This window comes from Trichechus manatus, unplaced genomic scaffold (genome assembly GCF_000243295.1).
Source record: "Trichechus manatus latirostris isolate Lorelei unplaced genomic scaffold, TriManLat1.0 scaffold00182, whole genome shotgun sequence".
NCBI lineage: Eukaryota > Metazoa > Chordata > Mammalia > Sirenia > Trichechidae > Trichechus > Trichechus manatus.
In genome coordinates, this window is record NW_004444118.1 from 3,725,521 (window position 1) to 3,746,493 (window position 20,973).

The 20,973-nt window shown below is 40.5% G+C and overlaps 1 protein-coding gene across 7 annotated transcripts in view; it reads left to right on the forward strand.

Annotated features, from left to right (window-relative positions):
- LOC101347466 (C-type lectin domain family 4 member C) overlaps positions 1-18,570 on the forward strand; it is a 69,296-nt gene extending 50,726 nt beyond the window's left edge. The window contains exons 5-8 of one of the 7 annotated variants that reach the window (XR_002825748.1): positions 7,727-7,819; positions 8,583-8,824; positions 9,333-9,410; positions 18,139-18,570. Coding sequence is in view for 1 of the 7 variants with exons in the window: in XM_023741536.1 (XP_023597304.1) it covers positions 7,727-7,819; positions 8,873-8,924 (145 nt within the window). In the remaining 6 variants the exon portion in view is untranslated. Of the gene's footprint in view, positions 1-7,726; positions 7,820-8,582; positions 8,957-9,332; positions 9,897-18,138 lie in introns of those variants that run through there. The other 6 variants (XR_002825743.1, XR_002825744.1, XR_002825746.1 and 3 more) reach the window with 6 other exon arrangements.
- Positions 18,571-20,973: the final 2,403 nt, after the last annotated feature.

Here is a 20,973-nt window from a genome sequence, read left to right on the forward strand (position 1 = left end):
CTCCCTTTAATAATTCTTGTAAGTTTGGTTTGGTTTTTACATATTCCTTAATTTCTGTTTATCTGGAAATGTCCTAATTTCACCATCATATTTGAATGGGAGTTCTGCAGGATATATTAATCTTGGCTGGCAATTTTTTTTCTTTCAAGGTTTTATATATGTCATCCCATTGCCTTCTTGCCTGCATTGTTTCTGCCAAATAATCCGAGCTTAGTCTTATTGTTTCTCCTCTGTATGTGACTTTTTGTTTTTCTTGAGCTGCTCTCAGGATTCTTTGTTTGGCTTTGGCTTTGGCAAGTGTGATTATGAAGAGAAATTGCCAGGATGGGTTGTTTGTGACACTTACTATGGCCACCAAGGCGGGCCAGTTATCAGTGTAAGGCAGGTTCTGGTAAGCCGTGCCTGTGCTGCTTAGTGGTGTGAGGTTAAGAATCCAAGTAGCTGGTGCTTCCCAGCCAATAGAATGTGGCCGCGGGAAGCAGAAGAGGCCAAGTAGGGGTGAAGAAGCATGGGGGGTGGGAAAGCATATATCGCTGGTTACCGGTTGTTCTGTCTCCTGCTGGAAACTCCATAAAGCTGCTTTCTTGTACCCCCTGTTCACTGGTCTCTGATAGGAGTCCAAGATGGCAGATCTGTGCTGTATTAGCTGATAGGGGACCTCTGCATGAATCTCTCCTCGCTCTCCATTCTCTGTCAGTTTCTCTCTCCGTTTGGTGCTTAGCTGAGTTCTTTATCTCTTCATTTGGTGCTTAGGGTTTCAGGATTGCTGTTTTCTCTGTTTGGCTTAGTTTTTCGGATCTTTGCTTTGGAGGGACGGTGTGATGCTTCTGTCTAGAGCGCCACATTGCCTGGAAGTCTCTTGTTCTGCATTTTGCATGATCTCCTTCCTGATATCCTTAAGAGCTCTGTATTTTAATCTTTTTAATTCTACCTCCAGTAATTCCAAGAAGTTCTCTTCCTCTAAAAGGTTTGCCTCTTCATGTGATTTGATATTGATTGTTCTCTCTGAGCCAGCAATAAGTTGTTGTTATATTTATTTATTTTATGTTTGCTTACTGTGTCCTAGCTTCTTGTTTCGTTTTGTTTTGATATGCCCAAATAAGCTGTTTGTGTGAGCTAGTTTAATTACTGATGTCTTTGAAGCTCTCATGTCCTGTCACCAGGTGGTTAGAGCTGTTAATAGGTATGTGAGCCCAGGAGTCCGTTTACTTTTCTTGTGTGGATTGAGCTCAAGTGTCCAGGTCATTGATCACTGAATGTGTGGTGCAGGCTGTCACCTACAGTCCTAGACAGGCTGGAGTGTTTGGAGTAGGCACAGGTATCTGGCTGCTGTAGGGGGTCATGCGCTGAACAAGGCAGGGGGTTGATGGCTGCCCCTGAGTGTCTGGGTAGAAGGTGTGTCCCTGTTCCCTAGGGCTCATAGGTGAGTGGGTTTTGCAGCTGGATTATGGGCACCCATTGCTGTTGGCTGTAAGGACCAGGAGGCACCATTTATTCTTGGACCTTTGTCATGGGTGTGGTGTGGGTGGAGCCACCACTCCTCAGGCCCCTGATATGGGTAGGTGAGGACCTGCTTAATTAGCGGGGAGGTAACAGATGTCACGAATCTGCCCCTCCCCCTTATAGTTGATACAGATGAAAATAGGCTTCAGGCATATACCCTGCTGTAAGTGCTAATGTGGACCTACGCTGTTGAAATGGGCCCACACGGGGTGAAAGGTATTCAAAGCCTGTGCATCCCTTATGCCTGTGCCTAGGGAAAGGGGCTGTGCCTGCCCTGAGTTCCTGGCTTAGGGGAGTTGGCTGATAATTTTTTCCTGTTTGTTAATTTGTTTCCTCTCAAAGCTGGGAGAATGACTCAGGGCGCATGACAGGTCCTACTTCGGGCCCAGGGGGCACAGCAATCACTGAAGCCAGACTGGGATCCAGAGCAGAGTGGGTAGAGGACAGGTAAATGGGAGAGAGGTACTGCCCAAAGGGTGGGTTTTTAAAATCTGCACAGTAGTTTAGATGCATGTACTTATCTTTCACCAACTGAACGCCACTTCTTGTTGGTTCTGGAGGCTTGAGCAGACTCTCTGCTGCTCAGCCTCTCTCAATGTGGAAAACTCATCCGAAGCACCACTGCTTGCCTCACTTTCTGCCAGCCGATCCAGACTGCATGGTGCTGGTGCCAGCCAGGTCAGGTCTGGCAACTCCTCGCTGCTTCTGAACCGTCTCTCCCTCCTCCTACCACTCAGTCCAATTCCCAACTTTGTCTTTGATGTTCAGTGTTCCTAGATTGTCATATGTGATTGATTTGGCTTTTTGGGGGGGTCTTTCTTGTAAGAGGGACCACAGAAAGCGTCTGACTACTACACCATCTTGGCCCTGCCACCTCCTCCTCCCCACATTGAGGTTAGACAATGTCAGACATTGTCATGCCATTTTTACAAGGATAGCCTCACTTCTGATCTGCTGACTGCAGATTCAGGGGTATCCCTTTACCCCTTCAGGATGTCAGCCACAAACTCAGGAGTTCCGCTGGTCTTGCTCACTTCTGACCTGCTGTCTCCCACTACTCCTTTGGGTTTGATAATTCACTGGAATGACTCACAGAACTAATGATTACAGCTTTATAGCAAAAAAGGATACAAAAGAAGAGACACAGAGGATAAGATCTGGGAGGGTCCCCATGATGGAGCGTGTTTTCTTAGATATGAAGTTAAATACCAAGGCAATCAACTAACTCAACATCGTGTGACATTATAGTTATCGGAACTTTACTTTTGCTAGCTGTTCTGGATTGAATGGTGCCCCCCAAAAATATATGATGTAAATTCTAACCTCTATGCATGTGGTTATAATCCCATTTGGAAATGGGTTGACATTATTATATTAATGAGGTAGGATTAGTTTTAGATGTGCCTTGAGTCAATCTCTTTTGAGATATAAAAGATTAAACAAGCAAGTGAGCAAGGAGAGATGGGAGAAGGCAGATGCCAGGACACATGGAGATCTATCTACAACGAACCAGGAAACAGAGGCTGAAGAGAAAAAGACCTACCCCCAGAGTCAACAGAGAGACTAAGCCTTCCCCTAGAGTCAGCACCCTGAATTCAGACTTCTGGCCTCCTAATGGTGAGAAAATAAATTTCTGTTTGTTAAGTAAGAGTTGGAATCCCAGGTCTGCCACTTACTGTGTGATCTTGGGCAAGTCACTCTACCTCTGTGCCTCAATTTTTTACTCAGCTGTAAAAGGGGGCTCATGAGTTAATACAGGTAAAACATTTAGAACAGCGCCTGGCACATGATAAATACTAGATGTTTGATATATAACAGGAAATATGACTGTTAGTGACCACATTCACAACTACAGAATTGTTTTAAGAAATGATCATTCAGAGTTTCATTCATTACTAGTTCATTCTGGTTGTCAAGCAAGAGTAGAAGACCATAAATAACATCTACCAATTGTCTACTATATGATGTACTTAGCATCAGTACATGTCAGTACAGTTTTACATGTACTGACTCATTTGTTGCAGATAAAAGAGGTTCAATAACTTCCCCAAAATCACACATGGCAGAGTCAGGAATGGAATATTGGCAGTGTGGCTCCACAAGAAATAGAGTGTGAAAGAGGGCAGTCTGAGTGTACTTGCCACCATTCCCTGTGACCCATGAATGGACCTTGTGCTTAGGACCAGGTGTTTTGGCCTAGCTTCTTGGAGTATGAGCTGATTTCCTTTTCTGGGGCATCTTGACCCAAAACACATCCCACAGCAGTTGGTGGCCTATCAGCATATCTCACCTGTTCTTGTCCTGAGCACATGTCAATATTCCCAGGAACGGCTTAGCTAAGTGTGTGAGTTATACATCACCTGGCCAACCTCACTTTTGTACCTATTTCCAGCAGGGAGGGAATGGGGTCCTTCTCTTGCAGCACAAGACGGGTGTATGCAGACCATCTCCCTGCATTGGCTGTAGAGCGAGATCCACTGGCCGTGGGGGACAGACCCTCACTAGTGAAGCTGACCTTGTTTTGTCTCTTCTCCATGTGAGTAAAGCCTGTTCTATCCAATGCCTCTGTGAGTCATACTTTCGTTGGCAACCCCGACACCTGCAAACTATAGAATGGTATATTATCTTCCATATGGTGGGATTCTCCTCTAAAGGTGGTAACAGGGGTCACTTGGTTGACACAGATATTTTTGTTTCTCTGCTACCATGAACTTCCAACAGATATGTGGAACTCTGGAATGTAAAGAGCTTAACAGTAAATCAATTTATTATAATACACCTCTTTTGCCTTTCAGCCCACCCATCCTTTCCTCCGCCAACATAAACATCTTTTTTTAGATGTTTTTTTGCCCCTTAAACCAAAAACCAAACCCATTGCCGTTGAGTTAACTTCGACTGATAATGACCCTATAGGACAGAATAGAGCTCCCCCATAGGGTTTGCAAGGCTGTAATCTTTACTGAAGCAGACTACTACATCTTTCTCCTGTGGAGCAGCTGGTGGGTTCAAACAGCTGACCTTTCGGTTAGCAGATGAGCGCTTAATGACTGCACCACCAGGGCTCCTTTTTTGCCCCTTCGTTCTCCCAAATTTGACCCTCAGTGATTGTCTATTTACTTCATGTTCATAGTATTATATGATGAAATAGAGAGAAAATATTTGCAAGCTGCATATGTGACAGAAAACTAAAATCTAGAATATATATATGTCAAAAAAAAACAAAACAAAACAAAACTCTCAAAACTCAGTTCCTGGGTGGTGCAAAACAGTTGATGCTCTCAGCAGCTAACCAAAAGGTTAGAAGTTTGAGTCCACCCAGAGATGCCTCTGAAGAAGAGCCTGGTGATTTACTTCCAAAAAATCAGCCATTGAAAACCCTAGGGAGCACAGCTCTTCTTTGACACATATGAAGTCTCTATGAGTTGGAATTTACTCAACAGTAACCGGTTTAAAAACTCAGCAGTAAACTGTAATCAAGAGAGCTTGGAACTGGCATAACAAGAGGCATAGAAATCAATGGAATAGATTTGAGAGTCCAGAAATAAACCCATGTGTCTATGATAAACTGATTTTTGACAAGGTGCCAAGACCATTTAATGTGGTAATAAAAAACCATAAACTTGATGGCTAAAACAACAGAAGTTTATTCTCTCAGTTCTGGAGAGACTACAAGTCTGAACTCAAAGCGTTAGCAAGGGCTTGCTTTCTCTGAAGGTTCTAGGAGAAGAGTCTATCCTTGCCTCTTCTATCTTGGTGTTCCTTGGCTTATAGATGCATTGCTCCAAACTCTGCCTCCATCATTTTTCCCTGTGTGTCTCTCTCCTCTGTGTCTCTTCTCCTCTTCTTATAAGGACACCAGTCAGATTATGGCCCACCCTTCTCCAGTAAGACCTCATGTTAACTAAATACACCTGCAAGCCACTGTTTCCAAATAAGGTCACATTCACAGGTATTGAAAAAACATAGCCTTTTGGAGGATATAAATCAACACATAACACTAATTTCTGGTTTGTTTTATTTTAAATTATTTTTTCTGTCATTTTTCTTGTTTTTGCCTTTGCTCTTTTCATCTCAGCATTGTATATTGAAAGGGATATTCCCATACTCTAGGTTGTAATAGAAGAATGAAAAGGGGAGAAACCCAACAGGCAGGAGCAGAAGGTTGTTAGGGGAAGTATGAATTCAGGAGGTAGGCAAGAGACTAAACAGATCTTTAAGCTGTTTTTCACTGGTATGGATCCCAAAACATCTCAATGCATAGTTGGTGACTCAAAACTAATATTACATCTCTCATAATTGTTAAACCTCAGTTGAACTTTTGGAAAGACTTCTGGATATCTAGTCTCTTTATTCCTCAGTGTCTATTTCACTATTAAATATAACCATCCTCCAACTTAAACATCTCTGATTGATTAACATAGCCTGTGATAGATTATCGCTACTTAAGATACTCATCTGAGAATGTACACTGACCCTTCACTTATTCACTACCTCATTATCTGACTCTTTGCATTTATGACAATGGTAAAAGATCTACTATCTGACTATTTTGCACATTATCAACTTGCATCTGGCAGTAATGAATGCCGAGGTGCAAGTCAAGAGTAATGCTGGCTGTGATGGTTAAGGTTATGTATCAACTTGGCTGGGCCATGATTCTCATGATTTAGCAGTTATGTAAAGATGTAATTTGACAGTTATGTAATGATATAGTCATCCTCCATGTTGTGACCTGATGTGGTTATTCTCCTTTTTCACATAACACTGATTTTCACATAATGACGTGGTCTTTGGAACCTAACTATGCTGATAAGTGAGGAGTGGATGTATTGCTGTCAGTAATTTAAGGAAAGGCCCACATTTTGAAGACTGTATGTCAGGATGGATCCCTGCCTTTGACATCACATAACCTCACACTATCCCTTCCCATACCTTAGACAACTGCTCTCTTCCAGCCAAGGAGATTACTAACAGTCTCAGCCCAAATTTGGTTCAGACTCGATAGGAATGTTTAATAGTCTTTTCAGGTAGTTTCAAGAATTTTCATTCAGCAATGACTTTTCCACTGTATGTCTATGGGTTCCGTTATTTATCACATCAACTCTTTATGCAGTCAGACTTTTTCTCATTTTCCTAGGCTGAGGTTATCTAAGTTCCTCCTGAAACATAATGAATGTTAAGTTCATGGGTTAAACTTTACACAAAATCTAATAAAAAGAAAAATAGATTCATTAGGGAGCACTAAATTTTTTTAAAGCTACTGACCGATTTCCTTAGAACATATAAAAATACATGTAGGTCTGATTGCATAGAAATTAAATAGAAAAAAATTCATGTAAGAAATGAAACAAATGATCAGAACTGCTCCCACAAAAGCTTTCTTGTATTTCTCAATTTCCTTTTTTTGTCTCCTTGTTTCTGAAGCTAATGTGTAGTTTAAACTGGAAACTTTAGCCCACTGCTTCTGAGTCACATATCTTAGCTTTACAACAGTAGGTTCAGAAGCCTCTATGAACTTGGCCTCTTAGACAGAAGCCAGACCTCTGTGGTAACATCTTCAGGGAGAGTGAAATAAGGCCTCCTGGACCTCCTGATCACAGGGAAACAAAAGGGTGTGTGCACACAATGGTGCGAAGACAATCTCAAGATAGAGGTGAGCACACTTTTGCGTTCTAGAGAAGGTGATAGCAGCATAATGAAATGAGACAACAGGCATTGAGGTGATAAAGATAACTTTGGGAGAAGTAGCCACTTCTTAATGAAAGAATGGTGAAATCTTAACAATTTCAGTATTGAAATAGTTATGGGACCAAGAATAAGGGAAAGATGAAAAAAGCAAAACAAAATAACTCAGGCCTAAAAGCCTTTGAAAGAATAAGAACTTGACTACATAGAGTGGTGAGAAATTGAAGGCAAAATGATACTGGAGAAAGTAAGGAATCACTGGGAGGATATGAGATTGAAGAGGAAGGAGTAGGGAACTGGAAAGTACAGTTGACTCTGGATGAGTTTTGCCTGTACTTGTCATGGGGTCCAGGTTACTATCTGGTCATTTGTTCTGAGGAAATTTCTGTGGCATCTTCTTGCTTTCACAGTTCTTCTTTTTTAATTACTGTTTGCTCATAGCTTGACCGCCACACTGCTCTAAACTCCTTAGGTATTTTCCATGGCCCCCTGTCGGTGGGGATCATAACTCTGTGCATTTGTCTTGCTGATCTGACAGAGAGAGAAGTCTGGTGGCATCAGGTGAAGGTCTGGTCTGCTGCTGTGGTTTCCCTCTCACTCCTCAGTGCCTGTTTCATCGTGAGCTGTTTGGGTGAGTTCTTGGCTGAAATGCAGCTGTTTCTTGTTTCTTTTCTCAATCACATTTTCTAAAGATTCTCAGAAAATGTAGTTCCTCCTTTCCATAAAATAGCAACCCTTACTGGGAATGCCATACTTTTTGTGATATAAATTATTATTTATATTAATTATTTGGGGTAATTGTCTATATTCTAGGTTTACTTTGCCTGGTCCTAGTTGCATTTTCTCAGTTGTTATCATGACCTCATCACCATGTGTGTGCCAGTTGTAATTACCATCTAAGATACCATCTTTCACTACTAGGTTTATCAGTACACCAATGTTGATCGGTTCATTTGTTTTTAAAACCACTCTATTGAGAATATAACTATCATTCTTTCTATCATTATAATACTCTGAATTTTTTATCTTCACATAGAAGTCTCCCCAATATGAGAAGGAAAATTGTTTAAACAATGATACAGTGGAGGGATAAATGAATTAAACGATACCATTCCTTCTCTGTTTGCCAGGTTTTATGTCTTGAAGAGGACTTAGTGGTTTCTCTATCTTCCTTTCTACCATTAGGCTGTTATAACATGTTCTATTCTCTGATATTATAAAGATAAATAGAAATCTGTGAGGAAATCACTAAATATGATTTCCTATGTCAAGTGAAAACATGTTGGTGATACAGTCAGCAGTTTCCTTCAAGTTATAAATATATCTACAGGGCTTAGTGTAACCCTAAGAAATGGAATCACTACTAAAGTTAAATTTTGTTTTACTTTTTATAGGATAAGGCAAGAAACAAAGGGATTTAAGGATGGTTATTCAATTATTTAAGAAGAAAGAAGACATGCAGGAATTAAATTAAGAGGAAACAGAGGAGTTTGGGTTTGGTCTCAAAACCAGAATCGTGAAATAGATGAGTGGAAAATTAAGTGAGGATCAGAGAAAGATCAGATTTTGTTCTATGTGTATGCCAATGAGCAAAAGAAAACAATTTTAGTGAAAGATGTCTGAATGTCACCAAAAGGTTAGGTCTCATCTTATTTTTAATTTTACCCCATATATTCATTTGCAGTTACCAACCATCAGGAAACTTCAGAAAAATCAAAATATCTGTGATCTTCTAGGATTAATAGAGTTAAGGAGAAAGTGTTAGCAAGTGAGTCACCAAATGTTTATTCAATACCTACTATGTGCAGGTCACTATTCCAGGTGCTGGGTACATAGACTGAGTACAATGGAGTTCCTTCCCTAGACTTGTACAGTTTACAATCTAGTAGGAGGAGAACAAGATATATTTGTAAACTTACAAAAAATAAGGTAAATGAGTATAAGAAAGTAAGGTTAACAGAATATTTTTTTTACTGAGCTTTCACAGAAAGAGGCAGGAGGCGGGGGTGGGGTGAAGCCAGGGTGGGTAAAGTTGGGTGGGAGGGAAAGACAGGTGTTATAGACTTTGTAAGAACATAAGGCTCTATAGCCCAGCACAGACACGCTAAAAATGGTGAGAACCAATCTTTCTTCTTCTTTTCCAGTGACTCGTGATAATTCTGTGTATAACAAAATTGGCAACAGGCTGTTTAAACTACAAGAGCACCAACAATATCATTCAGGTTTGACCTGCTTCAAAGAAGGAAAGAGGGTAAAATGTACACAGTGAGCAATAAGACTTCCTTTCCTAGTAATCAAATTCCAAGTCCGATATTTTGTATCTTCAGCACTAAAACTTTTGAACTCCAGGCTGGTTTATCCTACTGCTCTCTTAAACTATCTACTTGGATGTCTTAAATAGATTTCTCAAAATTAAAGTGTGAAACATAGCCCTAGCTTTTATCCTTACAACTATCTTTCTTCCAGATCCCTCTTTCCCACCCCACAATTGTTCAAGCCTAAATCCTAAGAATCATTAAAAAAAAATTTATTGTGTTTTAGGTGAAAGTTTACGTAGCTAATTAGTTTCCTAATTAACAAGTTTTGTACAAATTGTTCCATGCTATTGGTTACAATTTTTACAATGTGTCAGCAGTTCAAATCCACCATTCACTCCTTGGAAACCCTATGGGGAAGTTCTGTTCTGTCCATAGGGTTGCTTTGAGTCAGAATCGACTTGAAAGCAACAGGTTTGGTTTTGTTTGGGTCAGCATTCTCATTACTTCCATTCTGTTTGTTCTGTTTCCACTGCTCTAGCTTCTTTGTCCCTCCTTGCCTTCTCATCTTTGCTTTTGGGTAAGTGTTGACTGTTTGGTCTCATACAGTTGATTGTTTAAGGGACACATTCCTCACAGGTGTTGTTGTTTATTTTATAACTGATCTATTATTTGGGTGAAAGGTGACCTCTAGGAGTGGCTTCAGTGCCAAATTCAAACAATTTCTTAGGGCAATAGTCGAGGGTTCCTCTAGTCTCTACCAGTCCAGTAGGTCTGGCCTATTTTAGGAATTTGAGTTTTATTCTACATTTTTCTCCCATTCTATCCAGGACCTTCTATTATGTCCCTGGTCAGAACAGTTGGTAGTGGTAGCCAGACACCATCTAGTTCTTCTAGAGAATCATTTGTAACAGTTCTTCTTTACTCATCATCCTCACCCCTCATCCACTTCATCACCAAGCTTAACATTAAAAAACATTCCTTTCCCTACACAGTCCTGAATTAATTGAGTAATAAATATATATAGAATTCAGATAAGAATAAAAGCATCAACTTTATTAATGGTACAACTGAATTGTGAAATATGCCTTAGAGTAAGGCCAAAACATTGCTCCCAAGTCTAGGTCTGGCCACCACATAGAGAAAGAGTTGGGTCAGCCAAGTCCTGGATTAACAACAGCCCACAGCCTCGTGTGGAGAGCTGTACCTGAGCAGTACCTCAGTGGCTTTACTCCTTTCCAGCAAGGATTATGGACCCAATGTTACACAGATTTTTGCTATTTCAATAAAAAAATACGGTACACTATTATGGAAAACAATATGGTACCTCCTTGAAAAGCTAGAAATAGAAATACTATAAGATCCAGCAATCCCTCTCCTAAGAATATATCCTAGAGAAATAAGAGTTATCACTCGAATAGACATATGCACTCCCATGTTCATTTCAGCACTATTCACAATAGCAAAATGATGGAAACAACCTAAGTGTCCATCAACAGATGAATGGATAAACAAACTATGATATATACATACAATGTAGTACTACACAAGGATAGAGAACAAGGATGAATCCGTGAAACATCTCACAACATGGATGAATCTGGAGGGCATTATGCTTAGTGAAATAAGTCAATCACAAAAGGACCAATACTGTATAAGACCACTATAATAAAAACTCAAGGAAAAGTTTACACACAGAAAAAAACATTATTTGATTGTTATGATGGTGGGAGGGGGAAATCACTAACTAAATAGTAGACAAGTGTCAACTTTGGTCAAGGGAAAGACAACACACACTATAAGGGAAGTCAGCACAGTTTGACCAAGGCAAAGCCATAGATGCTTTCTAGACACATCCAAACACCTTGAGGGATGGAGTTACTGGAGCTGAGGGCTGGGGACCATGGACTTAGGGGACATCTAGGTCAGTTGACATAACATAATTTATAAAGAGAATGCTCTACATCCTACTTCGGTGAGTAGTGTTTGGGGTCTTAAAAGCTTATGAGCAGCCATCTAAGACACATCGTTGGTCAGTTTCTGTCTGGAGCAAAGGAGAATGAAGAAAACCAAAGAATAAAGGAAAATATTCATCCAAAGGACTAATGGACCGTGTGAATAGCGGCCTCCACCAGTCTGAACCCAGAAGAACAAGATGGTGCCTAACTACTGCCACCTACCACTCTGACAGGGATCACAATACAGAGTGCCAGGCAGAGGCAGAGAAAAAAGTAGTACAAAATTCAAATTCACAAAAAAGAGCAGATTACTGGTCTGATAGAGACTGGAGGAATGCCCAGACTGTGGCCCCTGGACACCTTGCTAATTTACAATGGAGGCCACTGTCAAAGCCCACTTTTTGGACAAAAATTAAACAAGCTTGTAAAACAAACCTCTTGCTTTCTTCATGTATGATATCCTTGATGTCATTCCACAACTCGTCTGGTCTTCGGTCATTAGTGTGCAACGCGTCAAATCTATTCTTGAGATGGTCTCTAAATTCGGGTGGGATATACTCAAGGTTGTACTTTGGCTCTCATGGACTTGTCCTAATTTTCTTCGGTTTCACCTTGAACTTGCATATGAGCAATTGATGATCTGTTCCAGTTGGCCCCTGGCCTTGTCCTGACTGATGATATTGAGGTTTTCCTTCATCTCTTTCCACAGATATAGTCGATTTGATTCCTGTGAGTTCCATGAGTAGATTCACCATCATCTCTTTCCCACATATTTGGTTGATTTGTGTGTATTCCATCCGGCGAGGTCCGTGTGTATAGTTGTCGTTTATGTTATTGAAAAAAGGTATTTTCAATGAGGAAGTTGTTGGTTTTGCAAAAGTCTATCATGGGATCTCCAGCATCATTTCTGTCACCAAGGCCATATTTTCCAACTACCGATCCTTCTTCGTTTCCAAATTTTACATTCCAATCACCAGTAATTATCAATGCATACTGATTGCATGTTTGATCAATTTCAGACTGCAGAAGCTGGTAAAAATCTTGAATTTTTTCATCTTTGGCCTTAGTGGTTGGTGTATAAATTTGAAAAATAGTCATATTAACTTGTCTTCCTTGTAGACATATGGATATTATCCTATCCCTGACAGCACTGTACTTCAGGATAGATCTTGAAATGTTCTTTTTGATGATGAATGCAACGCATTCCTCTTCAAGCTGTCATTCCCTGCATAGCAGACCATATGACTGTCTGATTCAAAATGGCCAGTACCAGTCCAGTGTGGAAATTATCAAACAATATCATTAATATCACATGCAAGTAAAGTTTTGCTGAAGATCATTCAAAAAGTGGCTGCAGCAGCATATCTACAAGGAACTGCCAGAAATTTAGGCTGGATTCACAAGAAGACATGGAACCAGGGATATCATTACTGATGTCAGATGGATCCTGGCTGAAAGCAGAGAATACCAGAAAGATGTTTACCTGTGTTTTATTGACTATGCAAAGCATTCGACTGTGTGGATCATAACAAATTACGGATAACATTACCAAGAATGGGAATTCCGAACACTTAATTGTGCTTATGAGGAACGTGTACTTAGATCAAGAGGCAGTTGTGCGGACAGAACAAGGGGATACTGTGTGGTTTAAAGTCAGGAAGGGTGTGTGTCAGGGTTGTAACCTTTCACCATACCTATTCAATCCGTATGCTGAGCAAATAATCTGAGAAGCTGGACTATATGAAGAAGAATGGGGCATCAGGGTTGGAGGAAGACTCATTAACAACCTGTGTTATACAGATGAAACAATCTTGCTTGCTGAAAGTGAAGAGGATTTGAAGCACTTACTGATGAAGAACAAAGACCACAGCCTTCAGTATGGATTAACAACATAAAGAAAACAAAAATCCTCACAACTGGACCAGTAAGCAACGTCATGATAAATGGAGAAAAGATTGAAGTTGTCAAGGATTTCGTTTTACTTGGATCCACAATCAACACCCATGGAAACAGGAGTCAAGAAATCAAAGGGCTCATTGCATTGGCAAATCTGCTGCAAAAGACCTCTTTAAAGTGTTGAAAAGCAAAGATGTCACCTTGAAGACTAAGGTGCGCCTGACCCAAGCCTTGGTATTTTCAATTGCATCATATGCATGTGAAAGCTAGACAATGAATAAAGAAGACCAAAGAAGAACTGATGCCTTTGAATTGTGGTGTTAGCAAAAAAATTGAATATACTATGGACTGCCAAAAGAATGAACAAATCTGTCTTGGAAGAAATACAACCAGCACGCTCCCTAGAAGCAAGGATGGCAAGACTACATCTTACATACTTTGGACATGTTATCAGGAGGGATCAGTCCCCTGGAGAAGGACATCATGCTTGGTAAAGTACAGGGTCAGCGAAAAAGAGGAAGACGCTCAACAAGATGGATTGACACAGTGGCTACAATAATGGGCTTAAGCATAACGATGATTGTGAGCATGGCGCAGGACCAGGCAATGTTTCATTCTGTATACTTAGGGTCTCTATGAGTCGGAACTGACTCGACAGCACCTAACAACAACAACATAAAATAAACAATAACACACAAGAGGAATGTGCTTCTTCGTTCAATCAAATAAATATACAAGACCAAATTGGCAACTCCTACCCAAAAGCAAGAGAAGTCAGGAAGGGACAGGTAAACTGGTCAAATGGACATGGGCAACCCGAGGTGGAAAGGGGGAGAGTGCTGACAAATTGTGAGGATTGCAACCAAAGTCACAAACAATATGTGCATAAATTTTTAAGGAGAAATTAACTTGAGCTGTAGACTCTCACCTAAAGCACAGTTAAAAAATAAATACATAAAAGAATGAAGTAACTCGGTCTACACTTACCCAGAGTTAGCTGTACTGCAAAGTTTAGAGCCAATTATCACGTTTAGAGAGCGTACAGTCCTCCATAAGACCACCCTCACTTCTGAAACCACCTGTAAGTTCAGGGAGTTCACAAAACCACCTTCAGGTTTGGTAATTCATTTTAAGGACTCATAGAACTCACTGAAAGTATATACACAGCTGTGGTTTATTGCAGGGAACAGATTCAAATGAAAATTAGCCAAAGGAAGAGACACAGGGTAGTCTAGGGTGGCTCCAGTGCTAAGGTTCAATTGTCCTGTTCTATGCAGTATAACCTGTTAACCTCCCAGAATCCGTGTGTGAAGATATGCACAAGGAGTTTTGCCAGTCAAGGAAGCTCACCTTAGTCTTCATGCTCAGAGTTTTTATTGGGGTCCCATTACATATGCAGGAATCCCTGATTGATGCAAACAGTTAAGCAGTCAGCTACTTACTGAAAGGTTGGCGGTTCAAACACACCTGGAGATGCCTCAGAAGAAAGTCCTGGCGATCTGCTTTGGAAAGGTCAAAACCTTGAAAACTGTATGGAGCACAGTTCTACTCTGCAATACATGGGTTTGCCATGAGTTGGGAATCAACTGGCTTTTTAAAAATTTTTGGTTTATTATGTATGTATGATTGATTGATGGATTACCCACATGGTTGATTTCAGCATCCAAGTCAACTGATATTCTGACCCAAAGCTACCAACCATCACCTGTGCAGGGCAATGGATGGCTTTTTTTTTTAAATTTTTTTTTATTATACTTTAGGTGAAGGTTTACAGAACAAATAGTTTCTCATTAAACAGTCAGTACACATATTGTTTTATGACATTGGTTAACAACCCCACAACATGTCAACACTCTCCCTTCTCAACCTTGGAGGACCTTTTATTTTTTGGTGAAAATATACATAGACAAAGATACACCATTTCAAAAATTTCTACGTGTACAATTCAGTGACACTGGTTATGTTCTTCCAGTTGTGCTGCTATCCTCACTGTCCTTTTCCAAATTATTCCATCACTATTGTCTTCAACTCACTGTCCCCGAGGATTCTCATCAAACCTTCTGAGTTGCTGTTGTCAATGTGCTCTCACATAGACAATTCTTTTTTGTTGTTGTTACTTTAGATGAAGGTTTACAGAACAAAATAGTTTCTCGTTAAACAGTTAGTACACATATTGCCCTATGACAATGGTTAACAACCCCATGACATGTCAACACTGTCCTTTCTCAACTGTGGGTTCCCTATCACCAGCTTTCCTGTCCCCTTCTGCCTTCTAGTCCTTGTCCCTGGACTGCTGTGCCTCATTAGTCCCGTTTTGTTATATGGTGCTGTCCAGTCCTTGGCTGAATGGTGAACCTCGGAAGTGACTTCACCACTGAGCTAAAAGGGTGTCTGGGGGCCATACTTTCAGGGTTTCTCCAGTCTCTGTCAGGCCAGCAAATCTGGTCTTTTTTTATGTGTTAGAATTTTGTTCTACATCCTTCTCCAGCTCTGTACAGGACCTTCTGTTGTGATCCTGATCAAAGCAGTCAGTGGTGGTAGCCAGGCACCATCTAGCTGTACTGGACTCAGGCTGGTGGAGGCCTTGGTAGCTGTGGTCCATTAGTCCTTTGGACTAATCTTTTCCTTGTATCCTGTTCTCTTCATTCTCCCTTGCTCTCGAAGGGGTGAGACCAGTGGAGTATCTTAGATGGCCGCTCACAGGCAATGGATCGCTTTTGTGCAGCCTTTCTGTCATAGTCTTGTAACTCCCACCCAAGTGATTGAGTGAGAATATGCAAATAAGGCAATTGTGGACCACCAAGGGGATTGGTCAGTTTTTCCTTAAAAGAGAGCTAACTCCAGAGCAGAGAGAGGATCCTCCCACTACCAAGGAAGAGGAGCCAGCATGTCTTTTGGACTGGGGATCCCTGCGCTGAGAAACACCTGGAACCAGGAGACCAAGAGACAGAGAGCTGTAACACAGAAGAGGGTGAGAAGTGGTGGCAGAGAAATGATGGCGGGAGAGACCGGCAGGAGATGGTGCAGTGGGCTTCCCTGCCCATGGAGCGAGAAAGCTGAGTGCCTTTGGGCTGAGGCTTACTGGCAGAGTGGAGTGCCTCTGGGCACTTATTGGCAGAGCTAAAAGAGCTTCCTAACACTTGTCCCTGAGCAGGGTAAAGACAGAGGGGCCAGAGGGAGGCATGCCTGCAGCAAGGCTGGGAAGAGGCTGTCCTGATGGAAGAACTATATCCTGAGTGTTCCTGAACCTGAATTGTAACTTGTTACTTCCCTAATAAACCCCATAATCATAAATATTGTCTCTGAGTTCTGTGTGGTCACTGCCATGAATTATTGAACCCAGCACAGAAGTAGAGAGTGCTGTGGGAGGGACAGTTGGTGTCAGAATTGGTAAAGAAGGCAGAGAGAGAAGGCATGTCTGACCTCTGCCTCGTAGGAATCAGCCTTGGGCTGTTGATCTTGATTCTCCTTCCCCCTTGTGAAGTTAGAGGAGGTCAAACATGACTTCATGCCATTTTTACAACATGGATGATCTGACCACAGCTCTATGACTATCAGGTACAGCCTGCCATACCCTAAGATAAAGTGTGGTCAGCCTCCAACCTAAATGAAGACAAGATTACCTCCCAAAAGCCTCCCAGAAGCTTCTCAGAAGAAGAACAAAGACCAGATCTCTCTTTGGGCAATGCTAAATTCTTTATTACAAACCACTCACGGGAGAAAACCATGAGAAGAGACGAGACAACAAAATCTTCCTCAATACTACCACAAGAGACTGGAATTTACTGTTTTGGGGTCTATGGCAAGAATATGGAAAGGAAAGACTGGTTTGTTCTTTACTGTTACTAGACTCTAGTTCCTGTTGGACATTTGCCTTAACAATAGTATAATATAACTTAATTAGCAAAGCCAGTCCTTATTGTTGAACCACTCAGTCAAATCAGACTTACTGTGTCAGAAAAACTTTAACTTTTCTATTCACATGACCATATTAATATGCATTTTGGAAAATATTAAAAAAACCTGTGAAATAAATTCTAAGTGCATCCTTCAAGCCAATTTTAGAGAAGTTAAGTTTAAATTATGGCAGCTCTAATATATTTATTTCATACCTTTTTATAAGCCTGTAGAAAATTTCTCATTCCTTAGTTCGTAATAACATATAGCTAAAATTATGTTTTATGTGAAGGAAGAAATAAGATAGAAGGTATTGTATCACTTTGGGAAATGAATTTTTATTCATATAATTAACTCAGGTTTGAAAATGTAATTAATTTGGGTTTAAGGAATAATTAAATGGCAACATATAAAATTTAGAAATATTCCATTAATTTTGGTAAATGTCATGCTCAAATTTTTCTCTTTTTAAGCAAAAAGAAAGGTATATGTTTCTAAAAGCTAATTGGTCCAGCAGCTAGCATATAATTTTATTTTTTTGTTATTGGTGGTCGAAAATAATAAACATCAGAAAAGATGAAATAAAAGCAAGATTGCATATAGCATTAATATTTCTTGATATGATTGATAAAAGGTTGTAATTAACTTATTGAATAATGCATACTAAATTTTAAAGGAATTATGTAATATTTGTATCTGCATGCTTTATCCGATGCAAGTTGAAAAATTTGGAAGTCCCAGAAATTTCCCAGTACATTTGAAAGTTACAGTATCATTAGCTGTACTGTCTCAGCTATTCAAAGGTGATTTTTCTTTCCAACCACTGACACATCCTAGCAATGAGTATTGACAATAGCTGAAAAGGATTGGCTACAATTAGATCATGAAAAAAGGCTCTTTTAGTAGTTAATATTTCTCATCAAATCTCTCCTTGCTCTTATCAGATTCTCCATCTGGATCCTAGAGTCTAGATCAAAGCACTTTTTGACGATAAGGAGCGTATAGAAGAGGTAAAGTCATTAAATTAAAACTGTCATCACTCTCAACACCCATATTCAAATATACAATTGACTTCAGAACATCACTTCAAGAGCAAAACCCTCCATTTCTAATGCCATGCTTCATGCTTAAAAGGAAATATACAAGGCAGAACTATAGAATATAGATTTCTGGTGACTTGATTATTTATTAAAGGAGACTTCACTAAAAATACTATTTTAAATAGTCCCTTTGGCACTGCCTCAGGTATCTAGTGCTCTATAACAGAAATACAACAAGTGGAAGGCTTTAACAAAGGAAATTTATTCTCTCACAGTCAAGAAAGCTAGAAGTCCAAATTCAGGGTACCAGCTCTAGGCGAAGACTGTCTCTCTCTGTTGGTTCTTGGGGAAGGTCCTTGTTGACAATCTTTCCCTGGTCTAGGGACTTTTCGGTGCAGGAACCTCAGGTCCAAGGGATGCCCTCTGCTCCCCATGCTGCTTTCTTGGTGGTATGAGGTCCCCGGTCCCTCTGCTAGCTTCTCTTGTTTATATCTCAAAAGAGATTGACTCAAGACATAACCTAAGCTTGTAGATTGAGTCCTGCCTCATTAACATAACTCCCTTTAATCCTGCCTAATTAACATCATAGAAGCATGATTTACAACACTTAGGAAAACCATATCAGATGACAAAATGTTGGACTATCACACAATACTGGGAACTATGGCCTAGCCAAATTGACATACATTTTTGGGGTATACAATTCAACCCATAACAGGAACCATGGAGTATTTTACACCCTGGGGCACAGGGAATTTCTGGATGGATGAGGGGTATGCCTTTCTTTTGTAATAAAGAATACCTAATAGGGAAAGGAAAAAAAAAGTTGCCGCAGACGCAGCTGTCGGGGACGATTCATGGTGACCTCATGTGTGTCAAAGTAGAATTGTGCTCTGTAGGATTTTTAGTGGCTGATGTTTTCAGAATAGATTACCAGGCCATTCTTCAGAGGCACCTCTGGGTGGACTCAAACCTCCAGCCTTTTGGTTAGAAGCCAAATGTTTGTACCACCCAGGGACTCTACGGAAAGGAAAGTGGAATTTGTATGATGGTAGGAAAGAATACATAGCTATCACTACTACATATCCTTGGGAAAATCTTGGAGTATGTATCTCCAGTTTGAAGATTTCCAACCTAGACTATCTCTCAGTGTTATAGCTCATTCAGGCAATGTGAGGTAAATTAATCCCACTGAAAGCTAGCTCTCTTTCTAAAAGGCACAAAGGATTTACGGAACATTTGAGATTATCACAGCATGAAGTAATTATCTTCAACTTTTTATATACACAGTAAAACCCGAACTTTACAGTAGTTATCCCAAACAAGTTATGTTCCTAGAAGCTAGGGCATACTTTAATCCAGATGCACATCTTTATGGCCACGTAAAATTCATAGCAGAATTTTCAGTCTCATCACAATGCCAGGTGGGGTGTGCTGGTGATCCACAGGGCAGAGGGAGTATCAAAAGGGTAAGTGTGCTTCTCTCTTAAATACGTAACATGGGAAAACCAACCTATGCGTGAGGTCTCCTCACTGCCAGTGACACTTTAAAAAGTCCTGCCTTCTTGCAAAGTTTAGAAATTAGCCAGGATGGCAATCGCAGTCCTGAGCTTACCTGGACTCCAGTTGTCCACATCTCAACTTTTAAAATCTCTTCATTTTGAGCAAGTTGCTCCACGTTTTAAACAGGCAGCTCTCCAAGCTCAGCTTATAAACTTGCATTTTCTCTCTTTGCTCTTTTTTGTCTCCATCCACATCAAGTTCCCAAGAAAATTTTAGCTCCGCACCCAGTGGGAGCTATTACTGCCTCTTGATTGTGTCAGCTGACTCATACTAAGCAGATTCCTGACCTAAGTATGCTGTTTAAATTCCTAATGCTTCTGCTGTTAGGTCTCAAATGAAGAATATTATGTCTGCTACTATGTGCTCTTCCTGCAAATATTGTCTTTCCTCAACTTTTGGATTCTCCAGGCCTCCAGAAACTCATTTAATTTTATTCTCTGCTATTCTACCCCTCCGTTAAGGCAGCATCAACTGTAATTTTTTTAAAATGGTTCTTATCCCATTTTTGTTCTCCTCAATCTGTCTGTTCTACTTTTTTTTTTCTTCTTTTTATTGTGCTTTAGATGAAGATTTACAGAGCAAATTAGTTTCTCATTTAACAATTAGTATACATATTGTTTTGTGACATTGGTTGCCAAACCCACGACCTGTCAACACTCTCCCTTTCTCAACCTTGTGTTCCCCATTACCAGCTTTTCTGTCCCCTCCTGCCTTCTCGTCCTTACCCCTAGGCTGGTGTGTTCATTAAGTCTCGTTTTGTTTTATGGGCCTGTCTAAGCTTTAGCTGAAGGGTGAACTTCAGGAGTGACTTCAGTACTGAGTTAAAAGGGTGTGCGGGAGCCATACTCTCGGGGTTTCTCCAGTATCTGTCAGACCAGTAAGTCTGGTCTTTTTCTGTATGTTAGAATTTTGTTCTACATTCTTCTCCAGCTCTGTCCAGGACCCTCTATTGTGATCCCTGTCAGAGCAGTCGGTGGTGGTAGCTGCCAACATTTGTTGTGCTGTACTCAGTCTGGTGGAGGCTGTGGTAGTTGTGGTCCATTAGCCCTTTGAACTAATCTCTCCCTTGTGTATTTGGTTTTCTTCATTCTCCCTTGCTCCAGTTCAGGTGGGACCAGTGGAGTATCTTAGATGGCCACTCACAAGCTTTTAAGACCTCAGATGCTACTCACCAAA